The sequence below is a fragment of the Phaethon aethereus genome (assembly GCF_964289735.1).
Source record: "Phaethon aethereus genome assembly, chromosome: 2".
Classification (NCBI taxonomy): Eukaryota; Metazoa; Chordata; class Aves; order Phaethontiformes; family Phaethontidae; genus Phaethon; species Phaethon aethereus.
The window spans coordinates 2,602,306-2,629,252 of NC_138582.1; the positions used below are offsets into that span (position 1 = coordinate 2,602,306).

General features: G+C 45.4%; 1 protein-coding gene across 1 annotated transcript in view; it reads right to left on the bottom strand.

The window, feature by feature from the left end:
* The window catches only part of ADGRB1 (adhesion G protein-coupled receptor B1), a gene marked incomplete at its 3' end in the record, with an annotated part of 218,255 nt that overhangs the window by 132,780 nt on the left and 58,528 nt on the right, over window positions 1–26,947 (bottom strand). Inside the window, exons 4-13 of the mRNA XM_082015056.1 lie at window positions 20,944–21,108; window positions 19,276–19,440; window positions 15,702–15,866; window positions 13,199–13,363; window positions 9,286–9,387; window positions 7,633–7,739; window positions 6,671–6,865; window positions 5,563–5,631; window positions 1,366–1,474; window positions 328–471 (exon numbers count right to left, since the gene is read on the bottom strand). Of these exons, the coding sequence (XP_081871182.1) occupies window positions 328–471; window positions 1,366–1,474; window positions 5,563–5,631; window positions 6,671–6,865; window positions 7,633–7,739; window positions 9,286–9,387; window positions 13,199–13,363; window positions 15,702–15,866; window positions 19,276–19,440; window positions 20,944–21,108 (1,386 nt within the window). The remainder of the gene's footprint in view (window positions 1–327; window positions 472–1,365; window positions 1,475–5,562; window positions 5,632–6,670; window positions 6,866–7,632; window positions 7,740–9,285; window positions 9,388–13,198; window positions 13,364–15,701; window positions 15,867–19,275; window positions 19,441–20,943; window positions 21,109–26,947) is intronic.

Here is a 26,947-nt window from a genome sequence, read left to right on the forward strand (position 1 = left end):
AGAAGCAATCATCAATGCAGTGTTGCCCTGAGTTTTTGTGCTAATTCCGACTCTTTTCTAAATATGCTGCTTATTTATGAGAAAGTATAGATCCATATCCAGGCACTGAGCCTGTCCCTGAACTTTTGCAAGGAGTTTAAGTTTGACTCTTGGTCAGGCCATAACCAAAATCTTTATCTGCAATCAGCAATGCTTTTGGTGACCAAGCTTTTGTGAGAAATCCAGATGAGCTGGAAGGAGAATTTGAAGACCACACAAATGGAAGGAACCTATCTGAGAAAAGAAAGAAGAAATCTTCTTCTGGAGTGCCCTGGCTGTGCTGCCTACCTGTCAGACCCGAAGACAGGATGCTCTTGGAGACAGTGACCTTGTCCTCCGAGTTCTTGGCCCAGTCCACCATGCCCCTCCAGCCTTTCATGGGGAAGGTGATGTCTGTTGCTGCATTAGCAGGCAGTTTGTGAATGCCGAGGACTAGAAGGAAGCAAGAAATAAAACCAGTGAGAAAAAAACAGCCTTAATAAATTCACGTGTGCTGAAAAACCCATTGGAGGCAATAGTAGGAAATCAGATAACAGAAAGAGTGAGGCTGGATCTTGATAACTATAGGACTGGTGCTATCTTCAGGTAATATCTATACATGAAGGAAGATGGCACTAACTGTTAGGGCTCCTGTTTCTGTTCATTGAAAAGGATCTGCCTCCACTAAACCTGGCAGAAGGGAAGCCAGTCTGCAGTCATCTCCAGGAGTGGCCAGCAGCAGCTGCTAAGAAGAAATGTGAGAAAGAACAGATCAAGACATCTCTTAGTTTGTCCTCCCAGCTTCCAGCAGTCAGCAGGACTTCCTTAGCTAGTGACTGTATCCAGATCATCAACTTTAACAGCCATCAATGGACCTCTCCTTTGTGCAGTTTACTAATGCCATCATGAACCCATCTGTACTTTTTGGCTTCTGCAACATCCCACGGCAACAAGTTCCATGCTGTGATTGTGCATACAGCATAAATCAAATACTGCCTGCTGTTTGCTTGCTGCCTGATCACTTCACCGGCTGCTGTGCAGCTCTTGTGTTAAAAAAATAAAAGGAAGCAACTAATTCTGCCCAGTTTGTCATCTGTTCTCCATTCATGGTTCTATAGATATCGCTCAGATCTTGTCTGTGGACATCTCTTCTTCACGTTGAAGTCCTAACTTACTTGGAGAAAAGCCACTCCACATTTATGCTCATCCCTGTCTTTCCCCAAACCTTTTAATGTTCCACCACCTGCTGCCTTCCCTCCTTCCCCCCCAGCCCAGGTTATAGACATTGCACAGTAATTACAGATTCCTGGGGTCTCTACTCAACATGGGGAGTGCAAATCAACTCACCCAGATTGTCCGTGACTTGGTAGGAATCCCGGAAATCTTTCATGCGAAAGCCAATGACATCAATGAAATCCTCCACAATCCTGAACAACTCCTTGGCGTTTGGTCCTATCTGCAGAGAGAGCGAGAATACTTAGTAGCACAGATACTAATGAGCACAGCACGAGTTTCTCTGAGGGCAAAGGTTTCTGTCCTCACATGCGTACTGGAAGCATATGCTGGATATAATGGAGTATTATGGATCTGTGAAGAATGAGGACTGAGAAATCCTAAAAGGATACCTAGAAAAATAAAAAGAAAGGGCCAAGAAATTATAGTGTGGCATTCAGATTGATAAAACTTAGAGTGGAGACCAATATCTCAAAGCAAAGGGAAATATCTGAGACTCTCTGGAGAAGAAGATAACCTACCCATCTCCCTTCCCTAGGATTACCTCTGCTACCAGCAACCCCATCGAGAGGTATTGTGGTACTTGGCCTGAGAAACATATTTGGGCTACTCCTGATGGTATAGATATATGTTACGTACTGAGAGGGAGCCCACAAAACATTACCCCCACCAGGATAGTTAATTTGCTATCACTTCACTGAAGTAGCCCCACTAATGGACCTCCGTGTTCTAATGTCGAATCCCAGGCACCAAATCACATAATCCTATCCAGAAAAGCATCGCAGTCTGGTTCCGTGCTTTCCTGTTTTGCTGGCAGGATGTCACTCTCCAAATAACAAAGCTGCTGCTTCTTGGGACCAGGCTGTCTTGGAACTTCTCCGCCTCTTTTTTTCTTTCCTGGTGTTTCCCCGATGATAAAGATATTGGTAATAATTCTTCTTTGTATTTCACATGGCTAACACAAGGCTGTTAAACAATAACTAGTTTTTCCGTGACAGATTTCATAAAAGATAATTCTCTTGAAATGAGCTGTGCTGACTACCTGTCTTTTCCTCAGAGCACGTTTGCCTATGGGGGCTCAGTAAATACCACGAGAGGTTGAAGAAAAACAATTCAGCTCCTTACACCTCTTCTTTTCCTTTTCCAACACTTTAACAGCATTTTTGGTTCCTCACCATAATCCAGACCTCCTGAGGTGGCTGAGCAGAGCCGGAGGAACAGCTGGGGACAAGCAGGACAGCAGGATGGGATGGAGGCAGAGGAAAGTTGAGCTGTTGAGTGTATGGGCAAGGAGCACAGGGGTGGCCATGCGTGTCTCTCTCTCTGACTATCCAAAGGAAGCTTGGTAAGACTAAAACTGTATCAGGATCAGATGAAAAAGTCCTGCCCGTACAACAGGTGTACACATAAGGAGGAGAAGTTAGTGAGGAAGCTATTTTTAACAGTATAGTTTTATATTCTGTTACAGATTGAAATCACAAGGTCAATCTAATCCCAGTCTACACTGCCCACTGTCTTTCTGGTTTTTATCACATAATGGCCAATACAATCTCCTCAAAAAACATGGTCGACCTTCTCTGAATACTTTTCTGGGTTGTTCTGTTTTATTTTCCTTGAGCAACATCTCTGCCTGGGGGACAACAGGGCACTGGGATGTGAGACTGCGATGAATTTGGTTTACTTTTAATGAGCAAATAGGGAGCCAAAGACCTTGTTTTAAAAGATTTGATTAATCTTGTGAAACGTGGGGCATGGGTTTGGTCCAGCACCTTTGAGGGAGAAGGACAGAGACTGCTGAAATCTCTGTTGTCATCCAATTCATGAAGATTTCTGTGTCCTAAAGTCATGGTGTTGGGCTGTCATCTCAGTTCTCATGAAAATGTACACCAGGCAAACGTTCTTCCCATGATGGTCCCACTCCTCATGTAGGTTATGGTGATGCTGGAAGCAGGTTGGGCTGCATCTATCTATAGGTGCAAAGAGCAGATTGTACAGGGAAAGCTGGTGGGAACGAATTGCCACAGAGAGTAAGCTGCAGCTGTTTTTAAGGGGATCAGCAGGATTTCCCTGTTGTCATGACAACTTGACAGTATCCTCTGCTCTGTGCTGAAATACATCCACACACCTGTAGGCTTGAAACTGAGTTTTTGGTCCCACATTCACAGAATCATGGAATTGTTGAGTTTGGAAGGGACCTTGGATGTTCATCTGGTCCAACCTGCCTGCTCAAGCAGGGCCATCTAGAGCTGGTTACTCACAACCATGTCTGGATGGCATACATGTCCAGGTGGTTCTTTATTTTGCCTGGAGCCAGATCATGTCACCCTCTTCCAAACGCAATGGGAAACCACCAGGAACCTAAACAACCAGTGTTGGTTTATTATAGCAGTCAGCAATTTCTACCTGAACCAATGCAGCCCCTAATTTAATCAAAGAGTCTTGCTCTATCCTTGATGAATCATTGAGACTACAGTTCCTGCAGAGGAAGACTCCAGTCAGTAAGGGTTTCACCACTCTGTATATGGCGTGTACACTTCTGTCAGCTAAGAAAAGGGTATGTGTTGCTTAAATACTCTAGGTAGTTTGAGACAGACTCTGAGCTTGCCTCAGAATAGAGGAGTATAAAAGGAGCAAGACTTGCTCTTCCACAGTAAAAAGTGCAAGGTTTGAATGCTACAAGATATTATTGCTTAAACCTTGCCAGAGCAAGGCAAAGGACCAAGAGCCATCATATTAGAATATCTGTCAAACAGCTCTGGAGCGACCACTGTCCATAGTCCGAGTGCCTGTTTTGTTTCCATCTTTTCCTGCACTCCCCTAAAGTTTCTCTGTAATTGCAATGACATCTTACGCATCCAGGTTCATATACTGTTGAAAGATAAAACAGGTCATAACTTTGCTTAAAGGACATTCCTCTGTCTAGCCACTGAAACAGAGAAAAGAGGAGAAGGACAGGTTCACAAGGCTGTTCAGCTCCTGGTGGCGTTCCTGTTGCATGAAAGTACTGTATCTTGGTCCTTGTCTCATGTTCTGGACTGCCAACAGTTGTGCCAGCACCTGCTGTTAAGAGTTTTTCCCAGAGGACTTCCCTGAGTGGCGTGAAAATAACTGGACTCTGGGGTTGCTTTTTGTGCCGGGTGATTTTTCCGTCATTGTTTGGTATTTCCAGACCTCTCTCAGGAATTTTTGTAACAGCAACAAGTGGTTAAAAAGGAGCTGCTGTGCTCTGATCCATACTTCTGGGTAGCTTCCACATGACTGATCTCTCAAAAAGGCTGAGTTATATTCCTCATCCAGGATATTTTTCAAGCTGAGACCAAGGCAAGCTGGTGTTTCTGTTCCAAGATGCAATAATAAGGAACGGATGTGGAAGGAATGAGCATTAACATGGGCCCAACCACCAGAGCTGCTTGATCTGAAGCAGAACTATTTCACTCCAATGTGATCCCCAGAAGCTGTAGCGAGATGACAGCATTGAGCAGCCCAAGGGCTTGCCAAGGGAATGGCAAAGGGACAAGGAACAGGTCTGACACCAGCCCAAGCAAGTGGGGCAGAAGAGACAAGGGGCAAATAAGACATTGACAGACAAACAAACAATGCCTTCCCCTGATACACAAGGGTTTAGCCACAAAATTATTCAGCAGGATTCACAACACAGAGAGGAATAAAGTAAAATATAATTGAACCCTTGCTCAACTCATGTTGAACAGAAACAGAAGCTCAGCAGAGCAGAGACCAGCTCTAAATTATGAAAACCATGCCTGTCCTTCATCTTTTTAGCCAGGAACTCAAATCCATGTAATCTTACTTCTTTATCTTGGCAAGAGGAGAGGAGGGGAATTACGGCAAGCCAGGTTTATCAACTCCAAAACCAGCCTGACCTTTGAGACCTGTCCAAAATTTGATATTCACCCCCAGTTTTTCACTGTTCTTCATGCAGAGATTCTGGCTTAGTGCTGAGAACCTGTGGCTCACTGAGTAGCTCCATAAATATGATTCAGCCCAGCACTGAGCTCAACCGCTCAACCAGTTACATCAATCAGCTGAGTGGCAGTCAACTCTGAAGCTGACCACAGCTGACCATGTCTGGATTGTCTGTCTCTTTCACCATAAGGATTTATCCAAGGAGAATAGAGCTGGTGGATGAAGATAGTTTGTGGTCCATGGTTGAAACAGATATATGTTGCACAGAATGCATCGTGGGCAAGAAGAGCTAGGAGGCCATGTAGACACTCAGAAATTCCCCTTGCCATGGCTTAAGCCTATGCTGAAAGCCTGTCTTGTTTCAGGGAAGGTGCTGAAGGTTCATACCAGCTGAGCTTCCTCCCATTTGTCCCGGTTTTCCTCCGATAAAAGATTGCTGATAATCTGGACAAAGTTCTGGAGAAGGGAGACAAAAGAGGAAAAAAGAGGTGGTTAGCCAAATGTAGCCCAGACTAGGAAGGAGAGAGTGATGCATGAGGAAAATGTGAGAAACAGCCATGCTCCAAGAGCGTTCTTATGGTCCCGTCCCCAAAGTCTCCCACAGCATTTCACAGGCCTCTTCCTCCAAGGATGTTAGCGGCAAAGCAGATTGTGGAAGGCCTTTTTCCAAAGCCCTTCACTTTGACTACTATATCTGATAAGGCATTGGACTGTGAATATGTCTTGTATCCATTATTAAACATTTTTAAGAGCAGATTAGGTTGATGTCTGTCAAAAACTGGTTAAAAACAGATGATGTTGCCTTGTATAAATCCCTTCCTATCCTATTTTCTACTATTTCTGTTATTTCCAGAATAGGGAAACCTTATGATCCTCTTTAGGTCTGCAACCAGGCAAGAGAAGCAGTGACTGATCAAGAAGATGTTATGCATAGTAGTATCTTTGCAGCACGCTATGAGAAGGAAGGAAATATTTGAAGACCATTGATTTTTTCTCTAGTTTTACCACTCTTTGCAGATCCTGTAGGATCAGTTTAATGTTTCAAGCCATTGGGGTCATGACCCATCCCAAAGGTATATCTTGTAGCCACTCTGCATATAACTGTTGAAAGTAAAACCCTGGGATGACAAGCCATCAAGACATTCTCCCACGTCAACATCCAGGTCCCCAATACCACAGGATCATCTCACCTCTAGTCGTTAGACTGCAATCCCTTCCAAATAATGTGCTTATATCAATTAGACTCCACAGTAAAGTGCTATCAGGTTGAAATAGTTCAGAGTGACTTTGGATTTCAAGTTCTTTATAAGCCAAGGAGAACCACCTCGAAAGGAGAGTTTATTGACACACAAAGACACTTCACTTGGGCAGAAAATACTCCTGCTTTTCATCAGCATTGTATCAGCTACAAAGGAGGTAATGAAACGCTGAGCCCTTTATATGCACACAGACCTGTAACCTAGCTTTGGTCTCCAGGACGTGCATCTCAGCTCACCTGCACATCCCCAGAAGTTGGGCTGTGATAAGCCCTACGGAAGATCTCTGTCATGTTCCTGAGCACATCGATGGTGGACAGCAAGTCCCCACTGTAGCTGGTGCCATCCTGGGAGATTTCCACAAGGTTTTGGAGCACGTCTGACAGCCCATCTCCCATCAGCCCACGCTGAGCTTTGGAAAGATGTTCCCTGGTCTGAGAAACAAAACAAAACATGACAAACTTTTTAGTGACAGTCAAAGTCAAGTTAATGAGCTCAATGAAGGAATTGCTGGGGGAATGTTTTGACCTTCCTTGTAATTCAGATGACAGATTAGATGAACCTGACAATCTTTGCTGGCCTGAGAGCCTGTAATATTTTTAAAATTGTAGGAGAGCAGAAGTCAAATTTTCTGTATGCCCACAAAGGAAAGGTTGTGTGTAGTTTCAGAAGAAATTATTCTACTACACACATGCTATTCTCTTTGTAACCCGAGGTCAGCTTACAGAAGATTTTTGCCCCAAAACCTTGTTTTCTTATAACCAATTTGGAATTATTTTACGACAGACTGTAGCTTGTCCAGAACAGTAGAAGGCTGTTCTCATAAAAGCAATGTTTTAAGGTAAGCCACAGGAAACCAGCAGAAATTCATCACAACAATGAATACAAGACTAACAAAAAAATAAGTGGCTTATTTGAAAGTGATATAGTCACAGCAATTCTTATTGATAATGTGATATGAAAGACCTGGTAGGACCTGGATTCTGCGAAGGTAGGTATTAAAATACCCCGTGAGGAACCATCCCTAGTACATGGAGTGCCCATGCAAGGTAAGCAGACAAAAACAGCAAGAGAAAAGCGGAGCAGAGCTGGCATCTCCCTTTCACATGGAAATACTGCTTTCCTTCTCTTCTGTAAGTAAGTACTGTGGTGTAGCAAGCATCTGGGGGGATTCCAGAGCTAAGAAGTCGCTCTGCCTTACCATCATCTGTATGTTCCTGTAATCAATAGAAACACACTTGATGTATGTTGGAGGCTCCCAGTAAGCTATCCCTTCTTCATCTAAAATGCATCTTCGAAGGATCAGCCCTGGAAGAGGAAAGAAACGGATATGAGAGTGAGGCCAGCAGGATGAAAAGCCAAACACCTTCATGGAGGCCACCCAGAACTGGTCAATGCATCCATGTAGGGACACCTATCAGCACAAAGGGCAGCAGGAGCATCTGCAGATACCTGAACAACACATGCAAGCATGTAGGAGAGATTATTTTTATTTCCTTCTCCTGCATTTTATTATTGAGGGGCAGAACATCAAAAGGAACTGGGAATGAAAACAAAACCTAACAAATTGGATGTACCTAGTCAAGATGAAAGAAGGTTTCTTCTGCCCTGGAGGGCAGCTTTCTTCCTGGCTCGGGAAGTCACAGGAGCCTCCCCAGGTAGCATGGTCTGATACTTGCAACTAAACCAGCCACAGTATCTTGTGCTGCCTACACAGCCTCAAGGAGAATAAATACCCAACAGCACCATCTTTGCATCAGCTGAAAAACCCTGAAAGCTGCTTGCAGTCCCCTCCTCGGCCTTTCCTTAGTTTCAATCTACAGCGAGTTTTGCAGTGGTAGTCACACACCTTTGCAATGCAGAGGAACAGACATATAAGTAAGGAGGAAGGGGAGAGGGATCACCTTGCCCAAGCAATTATGCTGCCTCTTGGAGAACCTCTGAGGAGCAGGCTTTGCTGCGACCACAGTCCCATCACTACTGTTAAATGATTCAGTGACCTTTCTATGGTTACAACCCTTCTTCTAGGCTAGCATTTGGGTTGACACTGACTGTCCCAGGCTGTATGAGTCAAAGAAAGCTGCAGGGTTTTTCTGTATCCACCAACCTCACTCAAACAAAATAAAACCTTTATGTTCATTACTGACACTGCTGCCCCCATTTCTGTGCCTGCCTGGGAGTGAGGAACGTCCAGCTGAGGACAAGCTCTACCACCAACATGTCTCCTGGAGCCTTCTCTGTGCTGTTTTCCACTCCTTGGGGAACATGTGGCCATGTTCACAACAGATAACACCTGGATGTCCAGGTCCTATCACTTCACACCACCACAGTCAGACCATCAACTTGAGCAGCTGATGATATGTTTAGAGAGCTGTTATGGGTTGATATGTTTAGAGAGCTGCTATGGGTTCTAAGAAGGAAAGCACCTAGGTGTGAGTGGACAATGCAATTCAGATTTTCTACTTTCAGATATTAGCTGCTTTTATGGGCAGTGGAGAGAAATACAATGTCCAAGTCCAGAGGACTCTAATAAATCCCTACCTGCTTCTGCAGAGCTATTTGTAGATAATGGGGAAAACATACCACAGTAATCCTTAATTGCAAAGTTGTCCCAGGACTAGGCAGTAGGTGGATGGCAGACCACCTCAGATTCTCCAGTATGAATCAAGAAGTTGTTGTTAAATGGTGAAGGACTGCAGAAACCCAGAGAAAGTTTATTTAGCTCTGAGTGGAGGGAAGTTCATTGACTTGTCCTGTCCTCCCACAAGCAAGTTCTCCTCATGTAGGAAGCAAAGGATGAAGGATATTCTGAAGGCGAGCCAGGTCCCTGGCTGAGGCATGCAATTGTCCTTACCGGTGGCATTGCGAGGACACCGAACAGCTGCAGCATCCCCAGCGGGTGTCTCTTTCCAAACGACAGAGGCAAGACTTTCCTCATCACAGATTTCATGAGGCTCTGCAAGGAAGGAAAAACTCTATTGGTAAAGCCTCCTTCTCAGGAAGGAGGTGGAAAAGGGAACGGAAAGAGGAAACAGGGAAGCATGGTTTGGAGGGAACAGCAGTGTGGTGTAAACCAGGAGGACTGGAAGTGAACTCCCAGCTCTGCAGGTGCTTGTCGCATGGCCCTTGACAAAGCCACTTAAACTCTCCATAATTTGCTCTGCCTGTCTGAAAACTGGGCCTCCATCCATGCTGAGGATTAGCTCACTAATATGCATGTAACAACCTGGGAAAGTCCACTAACATGCTTGCCTTGCCTTGTGGCAGCTCTTTGCAAGAAAGCTGTTGTTACTACACCCTACTAAAGAGTTTTCTTTTCTTGTTTAATGGGCAAACGTCTACCTTTTGTGGGTGAAGTCTATGGCACCAGACTTTATTCCTTCCATCCTTCAGGGTTTCAACTCAGCGTAAATAAGTTGGAGTAAGAATGAAGGAAAGAACAAGTACACAAAAAACCAAGACGGACATATCCCTGGGTGGTCTTCATTCAGGCCTTCTGTCTGCTGCCGTCTTGTGCAGGGACAAATGGAGAAGATCTGAGCACCAACAGAATGGATCTGCATCAGCAGCTTGTTTCTAAATATGGGTGCAGAGTCCAAGAGACTGCAGAAATATGTTTTGAGACATCACAGACTAAGCTTGTTGGAAGGAGTTTTTTCTGATGCTTCTGTCTGTGGGTGGAGCCGAGTTTGCCCCAGGGTCAGTGGGACCTGGGGAAAAGACATTCACTGCAAGATAGCTTTGTGCCCAGAAACTCATTGCTTGCAGCATGTAAAACGGAGGGAGCCATGAGGATGGTGTTAAAGCTATTTATCACTCCTGAGGGTGGGGAGGAGAAAAAACTTGATTTAATGTTTTTCCATTACAGCTTTTATTTATTGTGCATGTAGAACCACCAATAAAAAGGAAGCTGAGTGCATGCCTGCAACTGGTCAGGAAAGGCAGCTGCAAAGTCAAAGCCAACCAGCTGTGGAGCCTGGCAGCTGCCTGCTGCGCTTCCTTCCCATGCAGGAAAGTGCTGCCCATACCAGCGTCCAGTGATGCCAGTAGAGACATGCCAAGGTTGTAGGGAAAATGTTCATCTGCCATAAAAAAAGAGGGAGGCCTTGAGGGAGTTGCAGGCATTGCTCCCTTGGGAGTTGCAGAGCAGTAATGACCCTGAAGGCTTCCTTCTTGAAGGGACCATGCAATGGACATGCTTAATTAGACTGTTTCAGAACCTTCATCACGATGTAAATATCTGGCGATGGACGTACCCCACTGCTGCTCTGAAACTACCCAGAGCACCAACCTGGCTGTGGAGAAGGCTCAAACCCAAGAAAATGTGCACAGCAAGTCCCGCTTCTTTGAAGGACTCATACAAGACCCAACAAGCTGCCTACATATCACTGCTCCTGGAGTCAAGCTCTAAGACTGTGTGGCTCCAGCCCCAGCTGCAGTTCAAAGGCAGTTGCCTCCCTGGTAGACACTGGTAATGAACAATTTATGCTCTCTGCTTCGGAACAGATGCTCCTTTCCCTGTTTTAAAACCCCTTTTGAGTAATGGCTATTGTAATGAAATCCCAGAGGGCAAGCAGAACCCCTGTTGTGCTCTGCACATATGTGAAGCAGTCCTTATGCCAACAGCTTATGACTTCTGTAGGTAAGGCAGAACGTGGGTGGAAAAGAGGCAGTTTTATTTCCAACCTGTTGACATGGAGCTGTAAGACAGCGAGATTAAGTCACCCAGTTGTGACCTGCACATGGTCACCCAGAGATTCTGTGGCAGAGCAGGGAGCTGAAAGTAAAACTCCTGCCTGCTGGACCAGTGCTGTGGCCACAGTCACAGATTCTGCACATCAAACTGTGGTTCAAAGGAGGATTTGGGGCATGGGATGGGAAACTTCTAGCACCCTTGGGTACAAAACTACAGCACACAACAAAAAGCAGAGAGGGAGTGTGTTCACATCTGACCTCCCCTTTCTCCTTCTCTGACCTGTCAAACCTTCCAAGTCTCATCACCACTGCGGTCTCCCTGGGGACTGCTGAGGGATGCTGTGGATCAGAGATGCTCTTTAGAAATATACTGATTGCCTGGCATTGTCTTGCCAGTGAGTGCAGAAGCAATTCCCAGGCCAGGAGAGAATCATCCTTTTTCTTCTTTTTTTCTTTTTGATGTTGCTTCGTAACAAAATCCTTTTTACCAGAGTACCCTATTTGCACTGGGAGATTTTAATAACTAACCCAATTAAGCTCAATTCTTCTGTTCAAATCAAATCATGCCGGCATTTGATACTTTCTGAAGAACAAATTGAGTCGGTTTATTTTTAGCCTCTGATGACTCCCCACTTTTTTTCTTCCCCTGCAAATTAACAACTGCAACGGGACCCTTCTGGTTTTGAACCCTAGTAAGGCTCAGTCCCTGAGACATGCCTTTTCCTTTTGAGCACCGTGCAAGCATCAGCCTCTGTGGAAAGAGAAGAAAAGATTGGGCTTGTTCTGCCAGGGCCCCAGCTGGCACACGCTGAATCTGCACTAAATCTGCGTCGCTCTGTAGACACCACCAGACAACCCTGTGTTAAGATTTTCTATGGTGGGGGAGAGCTTTGTGGCTGAGTTAGAAGAGACTCTCACACGCCGCTGCTAATTGAGAGGCACAGCTTGTAAGGAGAGGTGATGTCTTCTATTAGAGCATAGCTGGAAAGAGTGAATATGGTGTCTCGGGCACGCAGCCTCTTTTTTTTTGTTGTCTTCAAGCTAAACGTGCTGAAACTTCCACGCTGAAGTGCTTTGGCTTTGATCTTTATCTTCAGCAGTTTGCAAGGGAGTCTGAGGGTCAGTTGTCCTCAACATGGCAGATCCACCCCCAGAAACATCTGCACCAAAACTGCTCCCTCTGTGCTGAGCCCCAGCCTGTCTTTTAGGGAGACACCCCTTTTCACTAGGACTGCCAAGATGCTGCCATGAGAACCTCTCCTGTCTCTTAGTGAGCTGCTCTGACAATTAATTACCCTTTCGGTCAAAAATCAGGGCCTGTTATGATCCATGCAATCTGACTGCCAACATCACATAAGGCATTGATTTCCCACCAGCAATTTCACCAGGCACTTCATCTGAGGCTGAGAAAGAAAATAAAAATGGTGCCCAGGCTTTTTTTCTGGCCTCTTTATACTGTGTGAGAGACAGCAGAAACATTCCCACTTGCAAGTATTTGCTCCTGCTTATTTTTCACATTAAACACCAGGTTTTTCCCTGTCCTACAGTTCACTTGTCCTCCATTCAGACTTTTACACCCTTTTGCTCAAATGGATGCTGCTCCCATGACTGTAGCTGGAGGAGGGTGAGATTGGGTAAGGCTCTGACAGGTGTAGACACATCTGTCTTTTTTAAAAATTAAGTGGCGTGCAGGTCACCCAAAAGCTAAGTAAAGGGTGGGAAACCACTTCAGCATCTTCAATACTCAACTTCTTCAGGGACTTGAGGCTCTGATATCAGTTTTTGCTATCAAACACTGTGTCTTTCCCTCTTATGACTTATGGACATGAAAAGATAAAAAACATTAAAGTTAGACTTGTAGGACTTACCAAACATTCACTGAAATCAGCATGGTTACAGTGGTTTGGGCAAAAGTTAAATCAAGCCCTTGACATGTCTTGTGCCTGGGTTATTGGCAAGATCTGACTAGATCACAGCTCCTTGTTGCATTCAGCTCTCTGACACAGGACGTTCTTTCCAAAATCCCTGTCCCCCCCATGCAAAGGAAGGTGGGAGGGGTCTGGGGTACCTACCAGGACACCTTCTGTCATTGCATTGCTTATACTCTTCCTTGGGGCCCTGGCAAGCCTCTCCACCGAAGAAGGGTCCGTAGCACACACGGTCACGTCTCTGAGTCCCACCTCCACATGTAGCGGTGCAGCTGCCCCACACCCCCCAGGCCTGCCACTTCCCATCCACTGGAGACAAAAAGAATGAGAGAAACAGCCTGTCACATCCTAAATATAATCTGCAACAGAAGGAGGCAAAGTCCCACAGTGAGCACTGGAACATAGGGTGAGTAGAGCATGGCTCGGTGGGAAGGGAGATCTCCAGCCTTGGGTCTTTGTCTGATCCTCAACAGACATGAAATCAGTGTGTGTTCTTTCCCATTGCAGCAGCCCTTTAGTAATTGAAGGATTTTCTTGTGTTTCTCGGTATCCTCATCCCCTGCAAAACAGCCCTATCCCTTTCCTTGGGCTCAGATCTGGGGCTGTGCTCATGAACACTCTTCAGGTGGGCAGGGATTCAACCTGCCTGTCAGCCACATCTGTCAAGCAAAGTCTTGAGTTTGGTTGCGATGTACAATGTATGTGTGAAAATAGACCTTCCCACAAAAGGTCTGGCCCAGGGATTTAGGGAGAGCAGCAGAGCCCTTGGGCAAGAAACCATGAAGAAGCATCAAATAAACATCCCTCCAGCCGTTTCCATTGCACTGTTGTTTCATGTGCCTTGGAAAGAGGTTTGGGATGTTGTCTCATTCCATCATATCTTCTCCCAACACTTTTACAGACTCAGTGGAAATGCTACTTCTTTTGCGTTAACAATGGCATTTATCAAAACACTATAAAAATGTTAATTAGCCCTCACAACAAGCCTGCAAGGTAGGGAAACATTCTCCTCTGCTGCATCACAGATGAGAAACAACAACTCAGTGACAGAACTAGAGCAAGGACCTAAATTTTCTGATTATTATTTGGGTTTTAATTAGGAGTTAACACATCATCTTGGGCCAAATAACTCCTTTTGGGAGGGTGGGGGTTCCTTCTCCTCCAAGAAGTAGAAGAAAATTATCAAAGGAGAACAACACCAACCTCTGGTTCTTTGTTTGGTGACACTGTATGCAGTGGAATACATGACCAACATTGCTTTGACAGGTAAATCCGAAATCTGTGGGACAAGGTTGTCTAAAAAAAGAGTGAGGCCCTTTTTGTCTTTGAAGATCTCCGTAAGTTGCAAAGAAAGAGTGAGATACCCAAGCACTAAAACCTACTAGAGACCAGGAAAGTCCAATACCTGTGTTAAATATTGCATAAGCTCTGCTGCAGTTGGTGATGCTACCAGAGAGGATAGGGATTCCCTGAGGAAACAGCTACACTGGGCTGAAGAGCTACTGGCTTCTATGCTTGTGGACTGGAGAGAATGATACTTGCTCACCTGAGCAAAGTATGAGAAGTACCTCCAAAAAATGAGCTGTTTCTAGCTGTCTCTGTTCTTTTGGGAAGGGGAGAAAGACCCTCTCCACCTGAGGGGTCCACACCTTCTCAGTCCTATGGCCTAACAGGGATGGAGCACCTAGGAAGAGTCAGGGAATGGGCCAGGAGAAGCATGGCAAGAAAAATCAGTTGCTGATCAATCTTGAAGGCTTCTAGATGTTCAAGCTTTGTTTCCAGGTCAGAGTATTTTCCACACCAGCTGACCCAATTAGTCCTTTTGGAATGGCCTCCCCCAAGACTTCTGCACAGAAAGGAGGAAACTGCACCTGCAGCTCTATAGGGCTGGTGTTAATCTGAGAAATGCAGACTTCTGGTGTTAGGTGTGCTCTGGTATCTGCTTCAATTTTCTTTGTTTTTGTATGAAATGGCTCTCCTGGAGCCCATGGTCCATGGTATGAAGACAAGGTGATTATTCTGAATGTGAGGTACTGGCTACAATAGCTGGGGCAGCAGGAATTATTACTATTACTATGAATTACTATTATTACTGTTATTACTGTTATTATTATTTTAAGACACAGCTAGATGACTAAAGTAAGTGACAAGTCTTAGATTCATGCCTTAGATAGGCATGAATCAAGGTTTCATTGTGCTAGACCTTGTCATAGGTAAGGTTCAAAGGTGTGATACAATAGTGGTTGCTTCCCTGTTTGCTTCAGCTATAACGAGGAGTGGTGAATTGGTAGGAGAAAAGGAACAAGAGAAAAAAAAAAAAGAGGAGGAAACTTGAGGCATTGTAGAGGCATGGAAAGGGTTTCATTGATATTTTGTTTGTTTTTTAAACATGTATTGAAAACTGTTATCTAATGTTAGAAAGACAAATTCTCTATGGGCAATCACTCACCTCTTTATGGTCTCCTGGAGCATTTGCCAAGTAGGGATTTTGACTTGCATGGTCTGTTAGTATGATCCACAACCTCCTTATTACTGCATTAGTGGTGCAACTCTTCCCCAAAGAAAATAGGAGGGGATTTTAGAAAAGCCTGCCTGGGACTGCAGAGAAAGATGACCCAAAAGAAAGAAAAAGTCATTTGTCACTGACCTGGACATTGGCGTAGGAAGCAGTCCCGTGTCTCCACCCAGTGTCCCTGGCATTCGGCTCCCCCGTAGGAGGGTCCATTACACTCCCTTGTCCGCTGCTGGGTGCCGTTGGAGCAGGAGGCAGAGCAGGAGCTCCAGCTCGACCACTCATTCCAGTTGCCGTCCACTGAGTGGCCCAAAGAGAGATAACAAAGCTGAATGTGAAAATCGCTCCCACTGGGAGGAGACATGTGCAGGAGCCTCTGGCCTTTGCCTACAATGGACCGAGGCAGGGGATGATAAAACGGAGTCACAGAGTGTGAGAGAGGGCAAGAGTCATGAAGAAAAAGTTCAAACAACTGTGGCAATGGCAGTTTGTTGGGACTCTTTGCAACCTCTGACTGGTGTGGTACGGCCCAGCAGGTTGCAAGTGCCATAACACTTCAATTTTCATAGTCTACATAACACCATAAAAGTTGAAATCATTGATATTACACATTCCAACACACATTTCAAAACTATTATTATTGCTGATTACAACATAACATCAAAACAGAGAGCATGGATCACGTTTTCACTGAAAATTTTGAAGGAATCAATACATTACCGTGACATTTCCCATTTTGGGCAATCAGCACTTTCTGAGAGAACCCATTTTTTACCAAAGCAATGCACGAGTCTGCAGGGAGGGAAGTTTCTCAAGCACTTCAAATGCTGTTTTTCATTAAAGCATGTGCAGAAACTCTAATCACAGAGTTATTCTCAGGAATTCACGCGGCTGGTCAGGAAATGCTTGAAGCAAAGTTGTGCTCCAACAGAAGACCACGAGCAGAGCGTGTGTGGTCAGTGTACTTCTCTCACAGCTGAATTAGCAGTGACAGCTTGATATGTCTCTACACAGCAGTGTCCTTGATAATTAAGTAGAGGAGCGAGGGACAAGAGAGGTTATGATAGGGACAGGGTTGGAGAGAAACATGAATATATCTTATTAACGTGGTAAAGTGTGAGGCATTCCCAAATGTAGCAGTTACACCCTAATTGGTCCCTGATCAACAGATCCACCACCCAGTCTGCTGTTCCTGGAGTACTTTTTTCTCATTAGCAGTGGTCATCATGCTCTGTTTAGCTCTCACTAGCTGTTAGCTCTCACTCAGAAAAACAACCTGAATCCCTGAAAAGTCTGAATTCTGGCTCAAATCACATTGCTGTAGATTGCAGCTCATTTTCTTTGGCCTTGTTTGTCAGTCCAAGAAAAATATGTGCAACCTGGTCCACTTGTGTAATCTGCAAGGACTCAAAGAGCCTCACATAATCCCCACTGCAGTTGTGCAGTTAAGCAGCTTTTTGTTTTCAAGCACGTACAAAAAAAAAATCAAAAACATCCAAATGAGTGACTGTTAACTCAAAGGGGTCACGTGAGCTCAGAAGGTGTGAAAAATCAGGCAGGCATAAAGGTACTTCCAAACAGTGCTTGTTTTTAGCAATCCAACCTTCATGTTTTCATCGTGCATAAATTCAAGGCACCATGTCAATGTCTATCAATCCCAAGGAAGTAAAATGCAAAAGGTGGTGACTGACAGGTGATTCCTCTCTGGAAATGATCCAAAACTCCACAAAGTAGATCCTAACAGGTATAAATTATAATGGTTTTTCTGATTGAAAGAAGTGCTGCTAGTTTCCATGAACTGACAGTGCCTTCCCCTCATTAACATTCCTCTGTATTAGAAAAATGAGACTGCATTTACCAAAGTAAATATTGCATTTACCAAAAAAGTTGAATTTACCAAAGCCCGACCTGCTGCTGTGGCAGTGGTGATTGGAAGCTTACCACAAGTGTGAGCATTTGGAGATGGGAAAATAAAAGAGCGCCATATCCATAAATTTCTATTTCAGTGGGGGATAAGAAACAGATAATTTATTTCAAGATGACAGATTATTTATTCATGGATTGTAATTGCAAAGACATTTAAAAAATGGAGAAACAGATGGCCGTGTTGCACTTCCAGCCACATGCGCTGATGTAAGGATGTCTCTTTAAGAAGATGCTGAGGGCTTTCCATCACAGCCGTAGGAAAGACTGCTCAGTGCCATTGTCACACCACAGCGTGAGTCTATCATCAGAAATGTTCATTGGAGTCTGCTTGGTGCAGCCTACACAGAGATGGGCGCTGTCTTCGCCCTTGTCTCTCTCTCTGAAAGACTTTGGGCTCAGCCTGTGATAGTTACTGCTCCAGCAGAACAAAAGCTCTGTTGTTCCCGCGGCAGAGCATTTTTCATCAGATGTAGTAATGAATCCTCAGAGCAGGGTGGTAATAAGTGATATGACTGTCTGGTGCGTCAAGCACCGAGCGCTGCCCACTGTTGTGCTTCAACGAGTCCCACAACGCTGCGCTCATTTGGCTCTGCAAAACCACTGATTGCCTTTGTGGCATTAATTAGGGATGAAGTCTTGCAGTTGGGCAGTTTGTCTTTTCCAACAGTGTTTTGTTCGCTGCAGTGTATCCACATATTTATTTGTATTTAAATTAATTATGGATCACTGTTATCTCAGGGTATGCTTTATTGCCCAAGCAATGTCAAGTCTGACGTCTTCAATTTGTCTTTTTATGACAGTCAATCTGGTGTCTGAGATGTTCTTATTTCAAATAGAGTCTTCTGGACAGCAGTCAGAAACCGAAAGGATAGTTACTTGGGGTGAAAACTGGGTGGGAAATGCCAGAAGGCTTCTCACAAATGTTTTCACAAAGTTCTTGTCGCTCCTGCAACCCTTATTCTACTCCGAGGACATAATAATGTCTCATAATGATTCTCATTAAACTGGATAAATGTCAGTTGACATTACCCTGGGAGAGAATGGGAATGTTGGGGAGCTCCCTCGTGTTCAGATCATGGTCATCAGGACACCCTGACTTAAATTAACAGGGACTCTGTGGTAAACCCAGAACCTGTCTGGTTCAGCAGAAGGAAACCACAGAAGCACAAGTGGACTTCCAGTGGGTAAAAAACACTTAATCTCATGTTTTCTTTCTGGTGTTTCAGAGCAAAACTTGGGGAGAGGCATTTGGACGTGAAATTTAGGGATAGGGAAAAGGTACTTAAAAGTATTAAAATATGGCTCTCACGAGTCTCTTAGTCCATGTCACCACCCAAAGTAGGATCAAGTACAGAGAAAGCTTGCATATATAATGAATTAATGCATGTATATTGCTAGCAAGTGAAACTATTAATTAATTCCAACACAATAACAAGCTCAGTCCGGCAAAATTACTTTAAACCACTCACTGGAGAGAACAGGTGAGAAGCTTAAGATGGTCTTGGAAATAGTACTGATAGCTGAGCCAGTCCCAATCCAAACAATATAACGTGTCACAAGGCAAATCTGAACCTAAGACAATGCTGCGCTGAATAACCCCAGAAAGCACCTCCAGGTTGTTCCTTCAATGCGTCCTTTCCTTATGAAGGATCCTCTTCAGGACAGTGCAGACTGTGTGCTCATTCAGCTGAGACAGCTAAGATCCACTCGATGACCCATGTATGGGTGTCTTTGGAGATGGAGACCTGCTGGAGGGAAGGCTTTGAATCTCTAACTGCCTTACCTGGGCAAAGCGCAATGTTGCAGAACTTTGTTTGCTTCTCCGGGCCCTCACAGGGATTCCCACCAAATTGTGGGGGCTTGCATGTACGGGTCCGATCCCTGTACCCTCTGCCGCATGTAGAAGAACACAAGCTCCATGGAGACCACTCGTCCCAGGTACCATGCACTGCAATCAGAGCAGAAGTAGTAAGTTTCCTTTCCAAAGGAGGTCTGGAGAAGTGAGTGAGCCCACAGAGCACAGCCCACCCAGAATGAGCAGCATGTGAGAAGTGAGAACAAACCAACCCAAAATGTGCAAGAGGAGCATTGCATAATTTTTTATGCTTTGCTATCAACACCAAGTGTCTGTTACTTTCCAGCTTATTTGAAATAAATCACAACACACTTTTAATTGACCCTGATTTTTCAGATTTTTGAACGAAGAGAAAAGGGTATTTTTTGAGCAAAAGATGCAATTAGCTAGAGAGGAACAAAAACCCACCACCCTTTGGAAGCAGGATAACCATCATTTTGTCATTTCTTGCCCTTATTTCCCTCCCTCAGCAAATTTTCTCATTGAATTGTCAAAGACTACAGCATTTTCAAGACCTCAGAAAAGCTGTAGTCTACCTACTAATTACTATCTTACACCAGTGACACCACAGAGGCAAAGCTAGGGAGACTTGGAAGAACCAAAACAGGATGAGCAACATGCTCCTATAGCGATCAGACCACCACTGGTAACTCCTGGAATTAGACATCTAAAGCCTTCTGATCTATATTAATCTAATCTTCTCTAATCTAATCTAATCTAATCTGTCCAGGTTATGGCAGGTTAGTCACTGTAATTTCTAGAGGCCAAATGTCACAAGAATGTACTGATCTCTCTTAAGGGACTTCATCCCTTCCAGCTTTACCGGGGACGCTAATGCAAAATCAATAATGTTTCAGAAAAAAAAAAAAAATACAGGTACTTTTCCAGTCCTTCGTTGATTGCTAACAGTGACTTATCCACCAGTATCAGGAAATCTAAATATCTTGCAATAGTCACCATGCATCTTGCATGGTAAGAGGTAACCAGAGAAGGAAATGCAGGAAATAGCATGGGAAAACAGCTTGGTGGTTTCACCATTCTAAGATTAGCTCCTAACAATGATGTTGCTGGCCGGGAATCATGAATAACATACCTGGTTTAATAGCATAATTCTTCAAAATGATGTCCAGGCTCAATAGACTGTACTTTTTCATCAAAATTGTGGAAGGAGGAATATGAAAACAGAGATGATGGCTGGCTCAATTCATAAACATATCAGCAGCCTCAGTTTTTCATGCTGATTTTGCAATGGTATGCTCAGTGTTGACAACTGAACAACTGAAAGTGTCATCTGCTGCTTCTTTTTCACAGTCTGCCCCATGCCTGGAAACACCCAAAAAAGGCACATGCCTTTCAGATGTACTGTGCTTATTGCCTCTAGACAGTGTGGAATTGTCCATACCATGTAAAACAAGTGCCCAGCTAATGGTGCCTGGTCTAACAAAGGTGTGAGGCTTTAGGGTAAAAAGAGGAGGAAGAGGAAACAAAAAACATCTCCCTCCAAGTAGATGTCATGGTGGAGCTCTCACAGGCAGTCAGTACTCTGTGCATCTCCCTTCCCCACCTGCCCATGCATACACGGAGCGCTCAGCCCACCTGGGCACACGGCAGAGTTGTTGCACTGTCTCTGCTCCCGGAGAGGGCCGCTGCACTGAGTGCTGTAGGAAGATGACACACAGAACCTCGTCCTGGTCTGCCAGCCCTCCCCACAGGTGGTCGAACACACACTCCACGGGGACCACTCTTCTGCTGCGGGGTCACCTGTTGGGGTTGGAGCAGAAGGTGAGGACATGGCATCCTTGGTCCCTGGAATTCTGGGGCAGTGCTTTCCAGGTTGCACTTCACTGGCTGCTGGCAATCTCTGGAGCTGTGCAATGTGTCCCATGTGTGGTGTGACAGCAAGGAAGCAAGGGGATTGGTGAGAAAATGTGAGTGTTGACAATGGGCTAAACAGTTTTTTGGGGTATTTTGTAGAACTGTAACACAGACACACAAAAAAAAGAGAAGGACACTTCAGAGCACTGGACAGGGCAGGCTCCACCACAAATAACAAGGTGGTGTAGCCACTGCAGAACTGTGTGAGCTGGGATATGTATCATCCGCTCAGAGATAGTACTAATTAAGTAACAGTGATCTCCTTCTATGATAAGGTCATCCACTTAGTGGATAGGGAAAGGCTGCAGATGTTGTCTACCTGGACTTTAGTTCAGGCTTTGACACTCTTTCCCACAGCATTCTCGTGGTGAAACTGGCTGCTTATGGCTTTGATGGGCATACTCTTTGCCGGGTAAAAAAATGGTTGAGTGGCCAGGACCAGAGTTGTGGTGAATGGGGTTAAATCCAGTTGGTGGGCAGTCACAAATGGTGTTCCCCAGGGCTCAGTATTGGGGCCAGTTCTGTTCAATATCTTTATCAATGACCTGGATGAGGGGATCGAATGCTCCCTCAGTAAATTTGCAGATGACACCAAGTTGGGCGGGACCATTGATCTCCTTGAGGGCAGGAAGGCTCTGCAGAGGGATCTGGACAGGCTGGATTGACGGGACAAGGCCAACTGTATGAGGTTCAACAAGGCTTAGTGCCGGGTCCTGCACTTGGGTCACAAGAACCCCATGCAATGCTACAGGCTTGGGGAGGAGTGGCTGGAGAGCAGCCCCAGCAGAGAAGGATCTGGGGGTGCTGGTTGACAGCCGGCTGAACATGAGCCAGCAGTGTGCCCAGGTGGCCAAGAAGGCCAACAGCATCCTGGCCTGTATCAGGAATAGTGTGGCCAGCAGGAGTAGGGAAGGGGTTGTGCCCCTGTATTCGGCACTGATGAGGTCACACATCGAATCCTGTGTTCAGTGTTGGGCCCCTCACTCCAAGAAGGACATTGATGTGCTAGAGCGTGTCCAGAGAAGGGTAACAGAGCTGGTGAGGGGTCTGGAGCACAAGTCTTATGAGAGGCAGCTGAAGGAACTGGGAGTATTTAGTCTGGAGAAAAGGAGACTCAGGGAAGACCTTATCGCTCTCTACAACTACCTGAAAAGAGATTGTAGCAAGGTGGGTGTCAGTCTCTTTTCCCAAGTAGCAAGTGATAGGATGAGAGGAAATGGCCTGAAGTTGCACCAGGGGAGGTTTAGACTGGATATTAGGAAATTTTTCTTCACCAAAAAGGTTGTCAAGCACTGGAACAGGCTGCCCAGGGAAGTGGTTGAGTCACCATCCCTGGAAGTATCTAAGAGACATGTAGATGTGGTGCTTAGGGACATGGTTTCATGGTGGACTTAGCAGTGTTAGGTTAACGGTTGGACTTGATGATCTTGAAGGCCTTTTCCAACCTAAATGATTCTATGATTCTATGATTAGATGGGGGTAGTAAATGTGTCCATAAATTGAGCAGTTGTATGGATTCAACTCCTTTCCATGCCTTCTCACAGCACCTACGAATGCAGATTGGCAGTGGAACAGCAGACAAAATAGAAGAAGACAGTGCCTGGGAAGGACATTGGCTGAAGTAATCCCACAGAGCTTTCTCTTGCCATTGCCTTCACTTGTGGGGAAGATCTGCTCTGAGAACAAGACTGACTGTTCCTAAGCATCATACAGTACCTATCAACTGCTTACCTGACGGGGCAATATTAGAAAGGCAACTAAATCATCCCCTTGTACAGGAGGCGGTGGTGGAAAGAAATGAGACATATTCCCGTTGTCATTAATATCCCTGCAGATAGATGGTCATGCTAAGGGTGTTGCAGCCATGCCACAGCCTCCAGGTAAGTCACCAGAAGTGTGGCATGGGCAGGGAAAGGACAGTTTTCCATTAGTTTCATAGGCATTAGTCTATCCTTGAGAAAATGCCTTTCTCCCCGAGATGAAAACAGAAGCTTGCTCTGTTTCATTTAATTAAGCTCTGCATTGTTTGGGTTTTTAGATTTTTAATGGATTACTAATAATTACACATGATAAACCTAGAATGTAACATTTAGTATGTATAGTACACAGGCATATGGCACAAATAAACACCAACACATCTTTGAGGATGCATAATAGAGGGGTATACCCTTCTAGTAAGTTCTTCAGAGCTTCAGACTGCACCATGTCATATCATAACCAGATGCACCTGGCATATTATGGATGATGTAAGAAGGATGATGGCACTGGGTGCAGCAGGTAAGCAGGTGGCACAGCCTGAGCTGCACCCAACACTTGCATGTTTTTTCCTGCACCACCACCTCATTCCCAAAGAAAACTGGATAGTAGATGCTGTATTGGATTGACCAGCTGCAACATGGAGCATGAAGGATACTCTAGCAGTGGGCTGCTACAGCTTGAGATCTCAGCCTGCTTGTAGGAAAGTGAGGGTTATAAACCAGCTGCGTGAAAGTCAATGTCAGTACAGGAACTGCGATGGGGACTGTAAGGGTTGGAGACCCCCAAACTGCCCAATACTGCCTCAGCTGACTTAAACCTGTGCATGTCTGACTTATTCCTCAACGTGATATATTTATTTGTTAGTGTCTTAAGGTTAGGAGTTTTCTGCCTACAATGAAATTTTATGCAGAATTTCAAGGGTTTCAAGGCAGTTGGTAGTTAAAAATATGCCCACTAATTGGAGACTGGTGAATCAATATGTGCAGGCATGTTGAAGGGGGAAAATGTAGAGGAAGACCTGTCCTTGATGTATAATGGACCGGCTTACATTCCTTCATTTACTGGCTGGACTTAGAAAGAGGTGGAGGTAAGGATGAGTCTTTTTCTACCTCATCTATGCCACTGTAATGATTATCATGAGATGTAACTGCTTTTGTTCATTAAGCCAAAGTTACTCAATACTGTTTCCCGCTACTTTTGTGCTTTTTTTCATTAATCTGCCCAGCTGGTTCCAGTTAGGTAAATGTTATGGACCATTGGTCTTTCTCTGGGATGTGTAGGAGATGGTGTATGTTTTGAGACCTTGCGGCTTCAAGAAAACGTTGCTGTTTCTCAAGTATTAGATCTGCTGGTATACAGAGATCTGCATTTCCATGGTAATTTTGCTGCCTTTCCAATAAGGAATCTGACTGGCTCTGTCAGAGTGACAGTCCTGAGCTACTCTGAGTTCACCACCAGCAAGCTACCTTTGGTACCATCATTTCAGCATTTTCTATCCAGAGCAGGGCAGAACTGAGGAGATCCCTCTTGGGGCCACAAATCCCAGCAATTCCCGCTACCTAACCTGCTTGGCTGCTGCACGAACAGACGATGCCTTTGCATTGCTCAGAGAACACCCTCCATTGACCTTGAGCAACCTCTCCAGCACCGCACCCAGCAGCACCAAGTCCCTCAATGGCAGGGAGCTGCCATTTTTTTGGTTGTTAAATGCTGCCAGTTTGTACCCAAAAGTCCTTCTGAGAGGCCAGAGGTGGGACAGGGGAAGCCTGCAGAGATACAGTGGCTTCCTCCATCAGCAACTCATGGTTTTGAGAGCCTGCCATCCCACCATCTCCCCACTCAGACCTGGTTGTGGTTTTGCAGTCTCCATATTCTGACAAGAGTTACTGTGTCACTAGATGAATAAATGACATCTTTGAACCGAATTCCACTTCTTCTGCCTCTTTCCTCTTCTTTATTGTTTTTGGCCTTTGCCCTTTCAGACTAAAAATAACTATGATTAGAAGTAAATCTCCTTAATTATAATTTCTCATATTGCACCAATCCCTGGCTTTTAAATCCATAATATAGTTTATTTTCCAAGTGCTGGTTACTTCTTTGGGTTTGGTGTCATTCTGAAACAAACAATTTTTCTCAGTCTACTGGGGTACTATGCCCAGTCTAGTTTCAAACCTTGCAGAAATTCAACTGATTTTCAACCATGTGAGACCCACTTCTGAGATGCTTTCAGGAATCAGGACAAGCCCCCTCATTCCTCATCCAAGAGAAGCAGAGTATTGCCCATCACCAAAACTGTGGATGAGAAGAATTTCTGCACCCCTGTGGGTCAGCCTGCAGCAAATACGAATTACTGGATGCAATATCTTCCAATTATTTATCCCAGAAGTGGGTACTGACTCTGTTTTTTGATATAAGGGCAAAAAGTCTACTATGCTCATCGGGGTTGAAAACCCCCTCATACAGCTTGGTCTTACAATTAGATCTGCCAGAGATGCACTCCACCAAATTGGTCTTCACCCCCCGGAGGACAAGGGGCCATGCATTGCCCTCCATCATGAATGGTGCCTGTGGACAGATGTGTCTGCAGGATTGACCTTTGATTAGTCCTGTAATGCTCCAGGCTAGATTGGGGATTAACAGTAGTGTCCCAAAGGAGTTTGCAGGGGCGAGGACCCCACTTCAGGTGGGAAGATGGCCCTTTGCAGGGCTTGCTGCTCCCACAGAGCCAGCTGCAGCACCTCTTCTCGGTATGCAGGTGCTGCAGAAGGAGACACACTGAACATCACTCCATGGGGACACAGCACTGCAATCCAGGATCCTTTCCAGCTCCTGGCCATCCCTGAGATTAACTGAGCTGGCCTTACAGAGAGCTCAGGCGGCTGCGGTGTCCCCATCAGTGCCTGCAGCTTCTCCGTGATGCTTCTTCCCTCGGCACTAATGGAGCGGCACATTGCTGTCATCCCTCCATCAGGATCCCCTTATTTTTTTTTTTGCGTCATCTGTCAATCTGACATCTCGCCACGTGGAAGCTGCTTCTTTGCTCACGTCCTGCTGCTGGCAAAGACTTCCTGGAAGCTGTCTGTGAGCTGAGCCGGGAGGGCCGGTGCCAGGCACCTGCCGGGCTGGATCTCAGTCTTGTGCTATTGCTGGGAGAGATGTGGGCAGCCAGCGGCACCGCAGCTGAGAGTACAACTGTGCCAGAGCCTATGGGCCAACAGGATCTAGACACCAGGGCTGTGGAGAGCTGGCAGGAGACAATAATCGTCTTCAACCGGTCAGGGCCATCCCTTCATCCCTAGTCCTTATGGGTGGTATCAGCTATTTTTTGTATTTCGTGTTTTTCCAGGTCTTGAGTGTATGTGAGATGGCTTATCCCCTACAAACTGTGTTAATTGCTAGGGAAGATGTGGGCTTTCCTATCCCCAGATAAGGAGTCCCCGTAAATCTCTTCCTGCCCTGTACCCTCTGCCTGGTCTTAAATCTCCTCCATCCTGATTTCTTTGAACAACCTGGTTGCAGTTGCTGCTCCTGGGACAGCGGCAGGAATGTGGCAAGCTTGCAGCAAGGCAATGCTCATCTCCCAGCCCATGCTGCACTCAGGGACACCACAGCCCAAGTCAGCCATCCTACAGCAGCGGCTACAACGGCAGGGAGTTAATAGAGATGTCACTGAGCCAAGACGAGGTATCCAGCTGCAAGGCGGGAAGAAATGCCAAGCTATAAACCTGATGGCTGAGCTACAGGCTGGAACAAAGCTTTGGGGAAGCATCAGGGACCAGGCAGTGCAGGACCAGCAGGGGACATCACAGGACCTGCTTCAGCGTGCCTTCTCTTCCTCCCTCCCCGCACCATTTGGGCATGTGTGACTGAGATATTGAGCTCAGCTTCACCAGGTTATAGTGGTGCAAACGCCCTCCCTCTCCTGCAGCCTTTTGCCAACCACCAGTGATCCTACAGGAAGTGGAGC